Source organism: Lissotriton vulgaris, chromosome 5, assembly GCF_964263255.1.
Source record: "Lissotriton vulgaris chromosome 5, aLisVul1.2, whole genome shotgun sequence".
NCBI classification, from domain to species: Eukaryota; Metazoa; Chordata; class Amphibia; order Caudata; family Salamandridae; genus Lissotriton; species Lissotriton vulgaris.
The window spans coordinates 1,910,701,234-1,910,719,834 of NC_141693.1; the positions used below are offsets into that span (position 1 = coordinate 1,910,701,234).

The window sequence follows — 18,601 nt, forward strand, 5'->3', positions numbered from 1 at the left end:
ATTCTGTATCCTATGTGTTAAGAACCACTCTCCAACAATTGCCAGTCCTACAAAGCCCGTGTAGACACCCTATTATCCACTCTCCTAAAGAGGGGTTTCTTAGTGTGCCCACTTCTAAACACCACTCTAGTGTCCCAATCCATGTAACAGGAAAGGTCTGTAGGGAGCACCCCAAGGGGAAATGACTTAGCGCAGGGGAACATGCCATACAGAGCTACAAAGGGACTTCCTTCCCAACCCAACAAAGTCTGTTCATCACTGAAAGCAAACCTGCTTTGAACGTTCACAGGCATCAGACACCGGCTCTTACCTTCAGCATTTCCACATCCTGTTGTTGACACTTCTTCTCTAACTCTGTGATAAGGCCCCGGTGGGTAGATTGTGATACCTCAAGTTCAGTCACTTTCTCTTGCGTCTTCTTCATATTCTCCTCATGTTCCTTTTCGAGTTTGTTGAGGAGTTGTTGCTTCTCCTTGTCAAGAAACTGCTTCAGTAGCTCAAATGTACTAATGATCTTCTCAGTCTGGTTCTTGTAGTTTTCCTTGATTAAAACAATTTTAACAATTAAACACATTTTATATATTTACATATTATTATTATTATTGTAGAGCAACATGTTATTACATTTCTCATATTTAGCAGGTAACACTGATCTATAACCAAAATTACAAACCTTTTCAAAGATGTGATGAGCGATATGATAAATTAGTTCATAAGTTAAACCATTAACTCACACAATCTATCTATCTATCTATCTATCTATCTATCTATCTATCTATCTATTTATCTATATAGATTAATAGACAGATACATATTGATATGAACATATATATATATATATATATATATATATATATATATATATATATATATATATATATATATATATATATATATATATATATATATGGAAAAGATTGTGTGAGTTAAAGTTTTAATTAATGGACTAATTTAACATACCACTCATCTCATCTATCCTCTGAAAAACCCAAGTGTGACATGGACGTCATAGTTAGGTTGACATTCTACCCAAACAGAACCATAGAAATTCAGCAGTTATAGTTGTACTTATAGTTATACTTATGTTAAGAAACTATAATTTGTGGCCTAAAGTTGCTTAAAGGTGCGAGTAATAGTTTCTTCAGTGTATGCTATGCTACTCTACTCTACTGCACTCCACACCACTCCACTCTGACATTTTACTCCACTCTACACTACCCCACTCCAGTTTACTCCACTCCACTATGCTCCACTCTACCACACTTTATCTCATTCTACACCACTGTACTATACTACACTCTACATCGCACCACTGTCGACACTCCACTCCAATTTATGCAACACCACTCTACAACATTGTACTAGACTCAATAGCATTCTATGACACTCTACTCCACTCTATGTCCATCCACTCTACTCTAGTGTAATACACTGTATAATACTCAACGACATGCCACTCAACTGCTCTCTACGATATACCACTTTACTATATGAGACGTCACTCAACTCTATGACACTCGCCTCTATTATACTCTATGACACGCCACTTCACGATACTCCACTCTATGACACTCTACTTCACCCTACTCCAGTCTAAAACTCTCTAACACTCTACATCACCCTACTCTACTGTTCGACACACCATTCCACTTTACAGCTCGGTGCTCCAGTCTACAATACTTGACTCCACTATATTAGACACCATGTCACTACACTATATAAAACTTACTACACTGTACGATATGCTACAATACTCTACTCCACTTGATTCTAACCTGCGATACTGTAGTCTATAACAGCAGCATTTACAACACTCTCCTTCACTATACTGTACTACACTCCACATAACATCTCTTCAGTTTCAACACTGGATTCTACAATTCAAAACACATTTTATTAATTGGGAAAAAAAACATTGAAATTCAATAACAAAACCAAAGGTTAAAGCTTAGTTATAGTAAGGAAAACTTATTTTCCCAATACACCCAAGTTTAAACTACACAAACTTGAAAAATTCTAAAGTTATAGTTATAACGTTCATTTACAATTTATCCAGCGCCTTCAAATAATTATATGTAGCTGACCTTGTTACACACTCTTTTCAGCTCAATAACCACACAACACTAACTATAACTTGCCACTCTACCAAGCACTGTGGTGCGATGTAATGTAATTTGAGAAGTTATAAGTGATGTTATAAATGCTATGATTTCACATGCTGTAAATGATGTACTATGCAAAGGTATAAACAGTGCATGGAAAAGGAAGGAGTTATAGTTAATGCAGTCACACACACAGAAATACATATATACAAGCCCTCATACATATAATCAGCCACACATCCCCACACACATACACCTACACACACCCACACAATGACACACAAATACCTACACCATACCCCAGATACTCAGAGACTATCCCTCACAAACATATACACACATACACCCCCACAATCCAACACACACATATACAACGCCCCATACACTCATATACACAACCATCCCCACACATAGAGATGCAACCACCATCACAATCCAATATACAGTCACACAGCCTCACAACCTCATACGCTCTCATACACATAGACACAAGTACACAAACCCACACACTCCCTCCCTATATCAAACACACACAAATGTTGAGCCATTTTTTGAAAATATACACAGACAGACACTCACACAACCAAACAATCCAATACATACAGTCACACACACAGTCACACAGTCATACATGCTCGCACAACCCTCACAAAAACTCACCATCTCATCCTCACAATGACATACACAGAGATAGCTATACAACACTCCCAGACACTCACGGGCAGAGTATTACAGAAAGCACAGAATGCACACACACATACAACCACACAATGTCACACCCACACAACACCATTACACACTTATACTCACTATCGCCCCAAAAACACACTATCATCTCTCATATAGTCATACCCACCCTCAAAATCCCATATAATATGCACAGTCATACACACACACCCACATTGACATACAGACAGCTACAGGTACAGAATTCCACAAACACACATACTCATCCACACAACCAACCAAACACACAGAAACTCACACTCACCCTCACACCACAAACATACAGTAACGCACTCAAACACAAAATATCATATCTAACACAGTCACACCCAGACTCACACACAGAGGCATACACATTGCTGCAGACATGCATAGGAAACAAAATACTTTAAAACAATACCTTAAATGTTGTGCTGAAACTGTTTTATTGACATGTCGCCTACATTTGTCAATCTTTGGACAAAACCGAGATGACCACTGTCACTTCTGCCTTTGACATATGTTGGAATATATAAAGGCAGTTACAGAAAGAGAACCATCAACTATGCCAATGTGTCCTTCATTAGATTCCAAGTTCAACCACTGTCATTCTATCAGGATCATTGCTATAACAGTGCAAAATCATCAGATCTGGGTGCTCATAATACAATATGCTCTCAAGCAAACTGTGCAGTTTTTTGCTTAAGGAACGATCTGTAACAAGAGAATCCTTCCCTACTAAACACATCACACCGTAGGTAGTACATGAAGTGTATTCTACATTTAACTTTTCCCCCAAAAGAAGCCTTTTACTAAACAGCCCTGTCCCTCACCAAATATATAATGTAACAGTAGGCAGTATTGCAAGGTATGTCTGTGTGAGATAGTTAAACAGGTAATGTACGAATCCTAACATTTTAAAAACCATTTTATTTACTATACTATACCAAGCAACGTAACCATGGCTAGATGCAATCTACTCAAAGGTTGTTTTGTGGTTCTCCTATTCTTTTTCATGCACTTTTTTCAGTGCTCCAAAGATCCTTCAATCATATGAAGTACGGAAGCGCGAGGGCTGTGCTTCAATTTCTTTTTTTAAGATTCCATAAATATCATGTTTAAAAATAAAGTTTATGTAAATTGATAAAATGTTTAAATAATTAAAAGAGTGGCAATGTGAAGAAAATTCAAAAGAAGAAGATAAAGAATGGAGAGTTAAAATAGTTGAAGAACTAGTGATATAATTATCAGTATTATTTGTGGCTCCTGTGCAACTTTAAAGAATGTTTTAAAACTAAGTCTCTAACAATCTTTTGAAAATGGAGAAATTGACAAGTATATATGTAAGCATTATCTTAGATGAGGTGTCACACTTATATCCTCACGTTTAATAACACACATTCAAACTAAGCATGGGCGAATTTTGCGAATCTCGCGTTCGCGAATTTTGCGGATTTGCGAACTCGCAATCCGCAAAATCCGTGAATTCTCGTGAATTTGCGGATTTTTTTTTTGTGTTTGCGCTGGTTTCTGCCAGTTCGCGAGGGTTTTGTAGAATTTCGCAAATTGCGAACTTACCTGTCGGGTCGCAAGTTTCGCGAACTTGTTGTTTCTACGTGTCCAGCCTGTTTGGGACACTCTTCTTCATCACTGCCACTCTCTGTCACCACTGCCACTCTCTGACTACTCATGCCACCCTCTGGCCCACCCATGCCACCCTCTGTTTCATCACAGCACCCTCTGGTTGTCCAGGCAGTGTACATTATTGTGGCAACGCAAGCACACCTTCCCTGCCTCAAGTGACCTGAATTAATTTGGGGCTGATTAATGTGTCACAGAATATTTTTTTAGCTGGCACCTGCTTCCTTAGTGCTTCCTGATTAGTGATCTTTTGCACTTGCTAAGTGCTTTCATTGTTGCAAAATTAGTTACAACACCTGCCCTGCCCCAACTGACAATAATGAATTAGGGGCTGATTAATGGATTTGAACTTCCAGCCTGGCTCCTGCTTGTCTCCCTTAGCTGTAATTCAGGACCTTTGTGGCATATGTGTAACTATTCTGAGGTTCAGAGCAGGGTCACATAATAGTTGCAACTGGCAACTGAACTCTGGAGGGGCCCCTCAGGAAGCACTACAGAAAATGGCTACTAATGATGAGCCTGAACTTTTGAACCTGGTAAGTAGTTTCAGTTTTGCTAAGATCGTATTTCTGCAATTTTGCACTTATTCGCGGGGCACGAAGTTGTACTGGGAAGCCGCGAACTCACGCGAACAGTGCGAGCAGTGCGAGCAAAATCCGCTGCTCGCGGATTTGCGGATTTTGCGGGAGATTCGCGAATCTCGCGGATTGCGAATTTACCGAAAATCCGCAAAATCCGCGAGCGAAACGGATTTTCCGCCCATGCTTAATTCATACACTCCCTCTTTTACTTAGGTATATATAAACATACATTCTTATGCATAAACTGTGTCACACATACAGCAAAACACACATATATTTTGTTGTATGGACAGATTCACTCACACTCACTCACACGGAGATATACACAAGTATACCTATACACGGGGCGTGGCCTGGCGCACGGCAAGATGGCTGCACTGTAGTGTTGCTCTGCCGGCCGCCTTTAACATCCTTCACCATCCTGCTCTGTGAGCGCCCACTGATGTTACCTGCTGAGCTGATATAGAGGCCACTGCGACGTGCTACCAGAATCTGCCATCGGTGGTGAAAAATGAGATTACTGGGGCCCTGCACCGAGTGTAGGAACTCTTACATGTTCCGTTGCTGGCGCTTGCGGTGCGGGCTGCCCAAGGCAACGCTGCTCCTGGGGACGGGGCACGGATTCATGGAGCAGCTTGCTGTACTGGCGCTGAGGCTCACGTTTTTTTTTCCAGTCGCGCGAGCGGCCGGCCTTAGATAGTATAGTAGGCCCCTGCAGGCTGCTGCACGCTTCTTCCTGTACAGCCTGGGCGCTTGCAATTAGCTGAGCAGCGGAGGACGATCACGAACAGGAACCCTTGCTCACGAACAGCGGATCTAGCGCTGCAACGATTCTTTCACTTCGCCATTACTGAGGGCGAGGCGCGACGTCAGACACGCCCACCTCAGCTGGCCACGCCCCCTTAATCGAGTATAAAAGTGCGCGCAGCTGGAAAGCGCGACACCTTGAACCTCGAGTCTCCTGAGGCGGAAGCCGGGAGTGTGCTTGTAATTTTAAAATGTATTGTGTGTGATACGTTGCTATTTTAATTCACTCACCCCTTGCTCACGAACAGCGGATCTAGCGCTGCAACGATTCTTTCACTTCGCCATTACTGAGGGCGAGGCGCGACGTCAGACACGCCCACCTCAGCTGGCCACGCCCCCTTAATCGAGTATAAAAGTGCGCGCAGCTGGAAAGCGCGACACCTTGAACCTCGAGTCTCCTGAGGCGGAAGCCGGGAGTGTGCTTGTAATTTTAAAATTTATTGATGTGTGATACTTTGCTATTTTAATTCACTCACCCCTTGCTCACGAACAGCGGATCTAGCGCTGCAACGATTCTTTCACTTCGCCATTACTGAGGGCGAGGCGCGACGTCAGACACGCCCACCTCAGCTGGCCACGCCCCCTTAATCGAGTATAAAAGTGCGCGCAGCTGGAAAGCGCGACACCTTGAACCTCGAGTCTCCTGAGGCGGAAGCCGGGAGTGTGCTTGTAATTTTAAAATTTATTGATGTGTGATACTTTGCTATTTTAATTCACTCACCCCTTGCTCACGAACAGCGGATCTAGCGCTGCAACGATTCTTTCACTTCGCCATTACTGAGGGCGAGGCGCGACGTCAGACACGCCCACCTCAGCTGGCCACGCCCCCTTAATCGAGTATAAAAGTGCGCGCAGCTGGAAAGCGCGACACCTTGAACCTCGAGTCTCCTGAGGCGGAAGCCGGGAGTGTGCTTGTAATTTTAAAATGTATTGATGTGTGATACTTTGCTATTTTAATTCACTCACCCCTTGCTCACAAACAGCGGATCTAGCGCTGCAACGATTCTTTCACTTCGCCATTACTGAGGGCGAGGCGCGACGTCAGACACGCCCACCTCAGCTGGCCACGCCCCCTTAATCGAGTATAAAAGTGCGCGCAGCTGGAAAGCGCGACACCTTGAACCTCGAGTCTCCTGAGGCGGAAGCCGGGAGTGTGCTTGTAATTTTAAAATTTATTGATGTGTGATACTTTGCTATTTTAATTCACTCACCCCTTGCTCACGAACAGCTGATCTAGCGCTGCAACGATTCTTTCACTTCGCCATTACTGAGGGCGAGGCGCGACGTCAGACACGCCCACCTCAGCTGGCCACGCCCCCATGACGCCCCTCCCCACAGACATAAATAATGTGTCTTGCTAGGACGAGCAGCGGACGGGCGCAGCGGGCGCGCCGTCAGCGCGCCGAAGGCGCGCCAAAGGCAAGCCCGTCTGGGCCCGTCCGGGCCTGGACCGAGCCCAGGGCCAGACCCCCTGCCTGTTCCACCGATTCTACTCGTGTGTGCTGGACCAACACCCAACTACATCTACTAAACTCCTCCCCTTGCTCGGCTATCTCCCTCTGAAATCCAGACCACTTAGAATCCGCTCCTTTTCATTGCCCTCAATGTAACCTCACTCTCCCGTCCTACCAATCTCGTTTGCCTTCTCATTTCACACCGCAGCTCCCCTCATCTAACCACCGAACTCTGAAAGCAGGCTTGATCAACTGCCGGTCTCTCCCCCGTCGTGCCAATGACATCTGGATGTCTATCTCCTCAGACGAGTGGGATATTTTATTTCTTACTGAGTCCTGGATCACTGATTCCTCCTCTCCGGATATCTATCTGGCCATCCCCCCAGGCTACGATATAAAATGCATTAATCGAGCTGAAGGCAAAGCTGGAGGCGGACTAGCCGTCATCCACAAATCCCATCTTCAGCTGACCATTACCAAACTTACCAAGATTGGTATAATTGAAGCCATGTACTTCTCTATATCTGACTCCGCGGCAGTTATATTGGCTGGCACATTAGTTTATAACCCCCTACCGCCACCTCCCCTTCTCTCACTGCCCTCACCCACCAACTGGCTGATCTATCCCTCAAACACCAACATTTTCTAGTCCTAGGTGACTTTAACCTCCACGTAGACAACCCTCTCTGCGTGAAGGCGAACAATCTGTTGGAAACTATGGATAGTCTGAACCTCAAACAATTAGTCACCGGTCCCACTCATGTGGCTGGTCACACCCTGGACCTCATTTTCGCCAATTTTTCGACTATCACTGTCTTCCCCCCCGTCCCCCTTACTTGGTCCGACCACTATCTCATCCCCTTCTCTCTTGCCCTCGGCCGGAAAACTGTCCCCCTGGCCCCAAGGAAGGAGTTGGGAAGAAAGTGGCACAAGGTCACATGTGCCACCTTGGACCCGGTATTTCACTTCCAGACGGATCACCTCTCCTCTGATATTGATAGAAATGTTTCCAGGCTAAATGCTGCCCTTGTCAATGCTATTGACTCCATTGCCCCCCAGAAAGTCATTGCCTCCACTAGATCCCGTCCCTCCGCCCCCTGGTTCTCCACCTCCCTCCGTGAGGAAAAAAGCAGATGCAAAGCACTCGAACGTAAGTGGAGACTAAGCTATGACCCTGAAGCTAAACTTACCTACAAATCTGCCTTGAAAAAATTCCTCAAACAAAAAAAAATCGCTATGAAAGACCATTTTTCTTTACAAATTGCCAATGCCAAAAACTCGTCTAAAACCCTCTTCACCATTGTCAAAGACTTCATTAATCCTCCGGCTAGGGCCACTCAGAACTCTGCGAGTCAGGCCCTATGCGAGGGACTCTCAGATTACTTCCTTGAAAAAATAAACAAAATCTGTGTCTCCTTCCCTAAAGGGCTAGTCTCCCTGCCTCCCCCCACTAGACCCCCAAATTCCCCGTCCTTCCTCTCCTTCAATAAACTCAACCGGGACGATGCTATTAGGTTACTTACCCACTGTAAATCCGGCGCTCCTTCTGACCCTGTCCCTGCGAAACTTATGGGAGAGCTGGCGCCCTCGCTAGCCTGCTCCTTCCTCTCCATCTGGAACGCCTCCCTTCACCATGGCTTTTTCCCTACCACTTGGAAGGAGGCCTTGGTGATTCCTATCCTAAAAAAGGCTGATGCTGATCCCACTGTTTTCGCCAACTACCGCCCCATTTCCCTTCTCCCCAAACCAGCAAAGGTCCTGGAAAAAGCTGTGCAGTTGCAACTCACGGAGTATTTGGAATACCACTCTCTACTGCACGACTCACAATCCGGATTCAGGGCGGGATTCAGCACTGAGACGGCATTGCTGGAAGTATCGGAAACTATTCGGGAATGCGTGGACAAGGGCGAGGAGGCCATGCTGGTCCTCCTCGACCTGTCCGCTGCATTCGATACGGTCTCCCACCCCATCCTCCTTGACCGACTCAAACAGATAGGCATTGGTGGCACTGCCTTTAGCTGGATCAAGTCCTTCCTCTCAGGAAGAAGTCAGAGGGTATTAATGCGGCCTTTTAAATCGGAGGAAAAACCCCTGTCATGCGGTGTGCCACAGGGCTCCGCCCTCAGCCCCCTGTTTTTTAACGTCTATCTTGCCCCACTGGCCGACGTTGTGGAGTCCTACGGAGTCAGGGTGGTCTCCTATGCTGACGATACTCAGCTGGTGTTTTCCTTCAGAGACCACTCGGACTCCGCATTCACCAACTTCCGCCAGTGCCTCAATAATATCAGTGTCTGGATGACTGATAACCACCTTAGACTCAATGCAGACAAGACAGAGGTGCTGTTTTTCAACCAGAAAGATCCCATCCCCTCCTCTTGGTGGTGGCCCACGGCACTTGATCCCGCTCCCTCTCCTGTTCACTCTGCTCGTAACCTGGGTTTTCAGTTTGACGACTCCCTCTCATGCAAAACTCAGGTCAACAAAGTGACCTCTGCCTGCTTCCTGAAGTTGCGCATGATCAAAAAAATACTCCCCTATCTCCCTCTGGATTCCCGCCGCACAGTTACCCATGCCCTCATCACGTCCCACCTGGACTATGCTAACAGCCTCTATGCTGGTGCCCCCCAATATCTGTTAGACCGGCTCCAGATTGTCCAGAATGCGTCGGCCAGATTGATTGGCAATATTCCCTACCGTCAATCAGTATCCGCTTATCGTAAGGAACTTCACTGGCTACCAGTGGCCAGCCGTATCCAGTTCAAGATCCTTACCCTCACCTACCGAGCCATCAACGACCTCGGACCCAACTACCTGAAAAAACGTGTCTCAATATCCCGTTCCATCAGATCCTTGAGATCCAATGACCTCCGCCTCCTGATCTCTCCCCGTTTTAGACTCTCTAGAATGGGTGGCAAAGGGTTCAGTGTCATTGCAGCAAAACTATGGAACGCTCTGCCAATCGATCTTAGATTCTGCCCCTCTGAATCCATCTTCCGGGCCAAACTCAAAACTTGGCTCTTCTCTGGACTCTGATTTTACTCGGCTGTTCTCCCTCCATGCTCCTTCTTCTCCCCTGGAGGTTCAGGTTCTAGCGCCGGGACACCCCTTCGGGGGTAGCTGTGCGCTCTATAAACTACATAAATAAATAAATAAACCCTGCATGTACATCAACTGTGGCCAGTGATTATTGACTTAAACTGCAGATTATAGTGTGGAGGGATCTAGGCTGGGCCCATTAATTTTTTTTTAATACTGTGGCGGCCTCGCTCTTTCATCAGCCTGGTTCATCCTGCTCCCTACTGGCTCAGTGTCTGGATCTGGATAAGAGCCTTGCACTGGAGATCAGAGACGGAGCACACCTGATCTGCCTCACTCCAGATTTCGCATCTCTCTAGTCCGCGCTTGCCGTGGCCATATTCCTGTTCTGAGACGCACTATGAAAACAACGCTAAATTATAGGGACGCAAGCAAATTGGCGAGTAGCTTGGAGCGCGCTTCCAGTTGTCATCGTCCTACTCCACCTATGCACAAGGTGTACTTATTTTGATCAAGAAGGGTCTCCCATTTCGGCCCACGCATACTCACACAGACTCAGAAGGCCGCTGCGCCATGGTACAAGGCAAACTAGGCATGACCAACCTCACACTTATTAATATGTACAGACCTGTGGTAGATGATCCCACACCTTTCATACAGATGGTTACTACTCTTCGCTCATTGCCTGAAACAGCTATAATGTGGGGGGGGGGAGCGATCTCAACACGCATCTCGGCCTGCAGGTCGACAAATCTAACCCAACAGGGGTCCGTACACTTAAAGTTGCCGAATGTATCCGAGAAGCTATGACAGAACTGGGCCTGGCTGATGTTTGGCGGTTATGTAATGGACAGATTAAGAAAGGCACACATATCACACCCACCCACAGCAGATGGTCCTGGTTGGACTACTGACTACTAAACAAAGATGCAAATAACTGGGTTACTCATGTACACAACTTGCCCCGCACCCTATCAGTTCACAATCCTGTCTTCCTGTAGTTGCGAATCCCTACTAATCCCCATCGTCCCTTTACATGGCGCTTCCACTCTGAGGAATTACTTGATCCCATTTTCAACTAAGCCATTAGAACTGCCATAGTTCCCTATTCCGAAGAGAACACAGGCTCAGTGGACAGTCAGGCATCACTTTGGGAGGCATTCAAGCTGACAATAAGGGGATCTCTATTAGCACTACATCCAGTATTTTGAAAGATATCTGTGGGCAACTCTCCAAAACTGAGACAGCCCTGGATGGGTTGTAAAAAGAGTACTGGGTGTTACCATCAAACACTTTACTGGCCCGCATACGCAAACTCTTGGCAGACTAGGGTGCGGTGCAAGTTGTGTACTCATGTACACAACTTGCCCGCACCCTATCAGATCACAATCCTGTCTTCCTGCAGTTGCAAATCCCTATTAATCCCCATCGTCCCTTTACATGGCGCTTCCGCTCTGAGGCATTACTTGATCCCATTTTCAACTAAGCCATTAGAACTGCCATAGTTCCCTATTTCGAAGACTCAGTGGACAGTCAGGCATCACTTTGGGAGGCATTCAAGGTGACAATAAGGGGGGTTTGTATTAGCACTACATCCAGTATTTTCAAGGATATCAGTGGGCAACTCTCCAAAACTAAGACAGCCCTGGATGGGTTGTAAAAAGAGTACTGGGTGTCACCATCTAACTCTTTACTGGCCCGCATACGCAAACTCTTGGCAGACTATGACAAATTAGCTGAAACGGAGGTGAGATATAGGGGGAGCAGACATGTGGCCAGAGCATATGGTGAGGGTGGCAGACCTGGCAGGACCTTAGCCACTAAACTACTGCTCCATGAAAATCATCATCAGATTGATAAGATCGTTGACGACAGCGGGTCAGAACATTTCACCCCACAGGCCATAGTAGACCAATTTAGGGACTGTTATAAGCCGCTGTATACCACACAGGGCAACGTGGCTGAATACACCATGGTGGAATACTTATCAGACATAGCATGTGCGTGGCTATCAGACATACACCGGGAATATTTATCCCTGCCCATAGACGCATCAGATGTTAAAGACGCTATTCTCTCCCTTCCCAATGGCAAGGCCCCGGGGTCGGATGGTCTAATGGCAGAATTTTATAAAACATACATGGACCTTCTGGTACCCCATATTTTGGAAATGTACGTTGAGGCTCACGAAGCCGGCTGCCTACACCCCTCGTTAAGGCAAGCTAAGATCATTACTCTCCTCAAAAAAGACAAATCACCTACCTCATGTGAGTCCTAATGCCCCCTATCCCTGATTAACCTGGACGCTAAAATATTGGCAAAAATACTAGCTACAAAGATTCAACCTTTAATGCCTCTCCTTGTGCTCCCTGATCAATCTGGGTTTATACTGGAAAGATCCACTTCCCATGTACTATACTATTTTCTCAATGTTCCACATACTTAACCCTGACTTGCCAGCGGCCACTAACATGCTTGAGGCGGCTAAAGCATTTGACTCCATAGAGTTGAGTTATATGTTTCATATTTTACGCAAAATGAGGTTCCCTAATGTCATAATACAGTGGATTCAGATCTTATTTATTAATTTTATTTTACAGATTTATAGAGCGCATGGCTGCCCATGGGCGTCCCGGCGCTTATACACCGACATGCCAGCCAGGGTGCGCGTGGGCAGCCATACCTCTATACCATTCCAGATAAAATGTGGCACCAGGCAGGGTTGTCCTTTATCCCCTCTCTTCTTCACCCTCGTGCTCGAACCACTTGCTTGTAAGATTCGACAATGTCACAGCATCTGCTCTCAATTTTAAACACCGACCAGTCGACATATCCATGTACGCGGATTACATGGTCTTGTTTATCAGAGATCCCCAACACCACCTATCCCCTGTTCTTCGAGAATATATACAATTTGGTCTGTTCGCTGGACTTACAATCAATTGGGAGAAATCGGTCATCATACCATTAACCACGATCACATCCAAGCCCCACCTGGAATACCCCTTATTATGGACGACGGACCCAGTTAAATATCTTGGTATCTGGGTGCATCGTGATCCTGAAGTTGTAATCAGGGAAAATTATGGTCGGGCATGTGACACATTAGAACAACAAGTGAATAGATGGCTGCACCTGCCCCTGTCTCTGGCAGACCATATTGCAGTAATAAAAATGGTTATACTTCCCCGCTTTTTATATCTGTTTTGCAACATTCCGATCAAACTGACTCAACAATTATTTAAAACAGTAAGAACCCAACTTATATGTTTAATATGGGGCACAGGACAGCCTAGAATTAGCTGACACACACTAACACTATCCTATGACAAGGGGGGGTTTGCTGCGCTGGATTTGTATGTATATTATCTCTGCGCACAAACCCAATATACATATAATTGGTTCAGAACACATGACTTTATACCACACGTAGCGGTCGAAGACGTAGATGCCCATCCCACTCCACTTGGTAGCATGCTGACACATGTGAATAGACATTTAGTTCGTTCACTGTATGTGCTATTCGAGGCCCACTTGGTTATTCTTACTGGGGTATGATAAAGCATACAGGTTATTTTAAATTCCAGCAATCTTAGACTTGATGAAGAGACCAAATTTTTGATATTACGTAAACATAGACTAATTACAGCCGGAGTAATATTGGTCCCTAACATCCTGCTCCACTTCTCTGATATTGTACTGCAGTCCATGTTTCTATAGGTATTAAAAGATTTATAACAGCCAATAATCAATGATTTAGTTTCCTGTGAGTAGAAATTATCCCATATGCTCGAATCAGAGATATTCTTTAGTTTCATTTTTCGTGTAAAAAAGTCAAATATCTTCAAGTACTTAAACTTCATGGAGTCAGGGAATTTATATAATATTCTAAGTGTTTCGAAACTCAGGAACCCTTGTGCTCCATACAGATCCCCTAGCTTTTTTATTCCATGCGCTCCCCATATGTTAGTTAATCCATCACTAAATATTCCCGGTAATCCGGGGTTGCCCCACAAAATCAGATTAGGCTGGAAAAAATTCACATTACAGAAGGCCTGGATATTATGCCAAATTTTGACTAGATCCCTTGCTATCTTAAAGCGCACTCTTTTGTAGTAGTTGGGGTCGTTAACTCTCCATAAGAACATTTTCGCATCTAGATCAAGCATAAATGTAAGAAAGTAAGGTCGTTTGTCTATGCCTTCAGAGTTAATTAAATATCGTAGGCGTCCAACAAATGCTGCCCAAAAGTACAACTTAAAGTCCGGGAAATTCAGCCCTCCCATATCGAGAGCCCCTTTTAAGAGTGTCATTGACTTAAAACAGGAATTACACGCATATTCTGCTGTAAATACATGTAATTTGACTTTATACAATGTTGGTTGCTACTGTCTCCGAATCTGTTTCAGTCCAGCCTGCACCCAAGGTATACTTAACAAATATTAAGGGGTCTGCTCTTAAGTGGCAATAACATGCTAGAATCCGCAAACGTCTCATTACGGATGGTGTGGTCTCAATGCCTTTCCTCCAATGTTCGTACTGGGTCAGCTGGACCCTCTCATCATTATGCACCATTTTACTACTGGCAATCATATACCTGAATGCAGTTGAGAACAACTGAAACTGCAATATGCTGAAATTGTTAAGTGTAATCGGAGCTGCCAAGAGACCCTGTTTCTTGCAAGGAGTCCTAAAATTTTAGCCAACATTGGATTGCATTTTGGTACGTTTAGTTTTGTATTTTCATTGTCAGAACAGGTTCCTAAATTTGAGCACTTGGTGTGCTACTGGCAAAAAAGTCAGATGGCAGATTTTTTTAAAAAGGTGACAAAAGCATGGGAGAAAAATTAACTCCAAAGCATTTTAAAATTTCTTTAACATTCTCTAAAGTCCCTTTCAACATTTTGGGCCTGATTACGACTTTCGGCGGTGCTGGAGCGGGCAGTACACCACCGGCCCGCTCCTGCATCACCGAACGCTCCTGCACCACCGAAGGTGACCGCCACTTGCCTGCCAGATTACAAGTTTAGAGTGGTCTGGTGGGTGGGCAGCATGGGGGTCCCATCGCAGTGCCTTAGAAAACAGGCACTGCAATTGGACCGCACAACAAGGTTCCTGCAGGGCATGGACTCGGAAGCCAATGCCGTGTAGGATTTAGGGTGCATGCACACGGGGGCACAACGTGTGCCCCCTTGCATGCATCCACATGAAGAGGAGGCACAGGGGGCCCAGTAGGGCCCCCTTTGCTTCCTCTCGGTCACGGTTTTCATGGAGGAAGACCCTCCATAACACCGCTGGCGGAGAGTAAATTCTTAATATGCATGGCTGGACCATGGCGATCCTGCTAAGCATATTGCTGCCTCTACACCGCTGCACCGCTTCCAGGGAACAGCAGTTCCCTGGCAGCATCGGCGGTGCAATGGCGGTCCAACTGCCCAGATTGTAATTGGGTGGTCAGAGAGCCAGTGGTTGGACTGCCACCACCACGCCTCCAAGAGTCTTCCTATCCTCGGACCGCCAGACTCGTAATCAAGCCCTTTGCATGCTTTGCTTGCATATTTCGATTTTCCAAATATTAATATTGTAAGAAAAATAAAATAAAACATTGCTTTTGGACAATTCTTTTAATAAGTCCCACTATCTCTTGATATCCCTAAAAATGTTTGATTAGCTTACTGTGTTTCACCACGCATATATTTTGACCTGAAGTACAAGTACTTCAGATAACGTTGACATGCGCGCAAACTCCTCTTACCACGTGTTGGAAATGGGGGTCTCTAGTTGGCAATGGTGAACACCTTTGACCAAATCGGTACCCTTGCTTCTAAGTCAGGGAAAGGGGATTACACTACTGGATAACCCATGTTCACCCCCTTAGTAGCTTGTCACGAGCAGACAGGCTTATCTCAGAGGCAGTGTGTTAAGCATTTGTGAATATACACAGTAATACAGTGAAAACACTACAGATGGACACCACACAGGCTTTATAAAAATAAGTAAGATGCACCCATGCCCAGCGGCTGTGCGGTGAACTCTGTAGCTTTGGAGCCGCGACAGGGAGTCTGCCCAGGCACAAGGGACCCCTGTCCTGGGCACATGGACCCTCAGGACGTGCCCCCGTTTTCCACTTTTTTTTTTCTCCAAAATTTTGCGTAGTGTGCATAGTGGCACTACGCCCAGCCCTAGTGGTGACCCATGAGTCAACGTTACAACTGAGAGGAGTTTCTGGGAGAAAAAAACGAATGGAAATATTTTTCATTCCCTTGTATTCGATTAATGGCTGCAGTCCTGCTGAAATTCATTTTTATGTTGTTGAATAAACTGCCCGAAGCGAGAAAAGTGGGCGCGGTGTACAGCACCGAATTTAATTGTATTTCCAATAATTAGAAAATACATGTAAATTTCAGAATCTAGTCAATTCACGCTATTTTACCTTTCCTTGCCCAGACACGTATTAGACTCTGCAAGATGCTACACAACGTGCGAATAAACAAATGGGAGCGTGCTCAATTAGATTTTTTTTTTTAATGATCATCTCTCTTTATGTGAACTAAAACGAAACTGTACCCCAAAAAAAGTAGCACAGTTTTTCCACTGTTGGTTTCATTCTGTAACGTAAAACTATAAAGCGTTTGTTTCCCAAGTGATATAATACCATATAGTTTATTTATGTTTAAAAATCCTTAAATAGGCAAAACAAAGGCTGCACATTTGTGGGTTTTTATTTATGGCGATCTGTGGGGCTTCACCGTTTTAGAAGCCGACGCGCAAACTCATTCAGAGGAGGATTGCTGAGACGGCTGCCTGCCGTAGTACCGTTATTCTTCATTTTCAAGGTGACCTTTCCAGAACCACTTTCACGTTTGTTTTTTTGTGTAATATTATTTAACACAAACTCGGCCCAGGTGCATTGGAGCGCTTTACAGGAACACAGGTTGCATTGCACGCAATCACGTTCATTTTTTAGGCACTTGGAGATTACGTGATTTGCCCAGAATCACAGGCTGTTCAGTTGACGCCAGGACTCGAGCCTGTTCCACAGTCGTCAGCACCACGTGCTCTTCCCCAAACTGGCCCCTAAGCACACACCTAACCCACAAGAGATATGTCTGATTAGATCCGATTACACATTAGCCCCACCAGTTCCTTTAGGTGCAGAGGCGTAGCTAGAGCTTGTGGATCTTTCAGATTGCTGCCCCAGGGGGGGGGGGGGGGGGGGGGGGGGGGGGGTCTGAGAACAACGTAGTATCGCCGCTAATAGTTACCTCGATCAAGCAAGTTACATTCACATACATGACACAGTCCAAGGCTACACAATTGAATACACCAGTGACTGGCAGTACAAAGGAGAAAACACAGACTGCATAATCTATCTGAGGACTCTATCTCCTCAGCACAATGCAAATATGAACATACAAGACACTGTTCGGGTAACCCTCATCTACAGCTGACATTAAATTACCAAATATCATGGTCCCCCAAATAACTGGCTTCATTTTATCTTCTGTATCTATTAGTTAATAGAAAGCTTTTCAATTGCAGGAAAGAAAACAACGAGTAAACGCAATATATCTATCTATCTATCTAACTATCGCTCTATCAATGGGAAAAGTGTAATCTATTATGTGTCAGCAATGTTTTGGATGGGAGGGGAAGTGATTTACAAGAAGCAAAGCCTCAAGTGTGTCTTGAGGGCTATTCCCTAACTCAAAGTTGGTAGTACATAACACGTTACCCTTTGCATACTTTATGTATGGCTTGTATAGTAGTTATAAACAAATAGATTTATATATAATAAAAAGTTAAGAGGAGATCATGGATTAAATCCGTACAGTACGATGCAGGCACGCTGAATAGGCCTTGTGAGCATCAGCAGATATAGTATACTCAAAGACATAGTAGCAAATAATCTCTGAGGAAGAGGAGTGTTTTTTCCACATTAGATGGGTTGCTCTATGGCAGGCATCTCCAACCAGTAGCTCGGGAGCTACTGGTAGCTCACCAGCACCCTCAAAGTAGCTCTCAGAGGGGAAGCCAAACCAATCTGATCTCAGGGATTCTGTGTATATAAAAGAAGGCAGCACTGCTCGTTTCATTACCCGTAGGAGTTACAGACAGCCAAACCAATGGCAGGACCTCTTGAGAACACTCAAACACACACTCTGTTGGCCTATCAATCAATCAATCAATCAGGGATTTATAGAGTGCACTACTCAACCATGAGGGAATCAAAGTGCTGGGTGGGGCATTTGGGTAGCTCCGGCCATTCGAAAAG

The 18,601-nt window shown here is 45.1% G+C and overlaps 1 protein-coding gene across 5 annotated transcripts in view; it reads right to left on the minus strand.

The window, feature by feature from the left end:
* Positions 1-18,601, minus strand: part of LOC147717698 (E3 ubiquitin-protein ligase TRIM39-like) — a 660,302-nt gene that overhangs the window by 424,555 nt on the left and 217,146 nt on the right. For all 5 annotated transcript variants that reach the window (XM_086924485.1, XM_086924487.1, XM_086924484.1 and 2 more), the window contains exon 3: positions 311-541. In XM_086924485.1, coding sequence (XP_086780611.1) covers positions 311-541 — 231 coding nt within the window. The remainder of the gene's footprint in view (positions 1-310; positions 542-18,601) is intronic.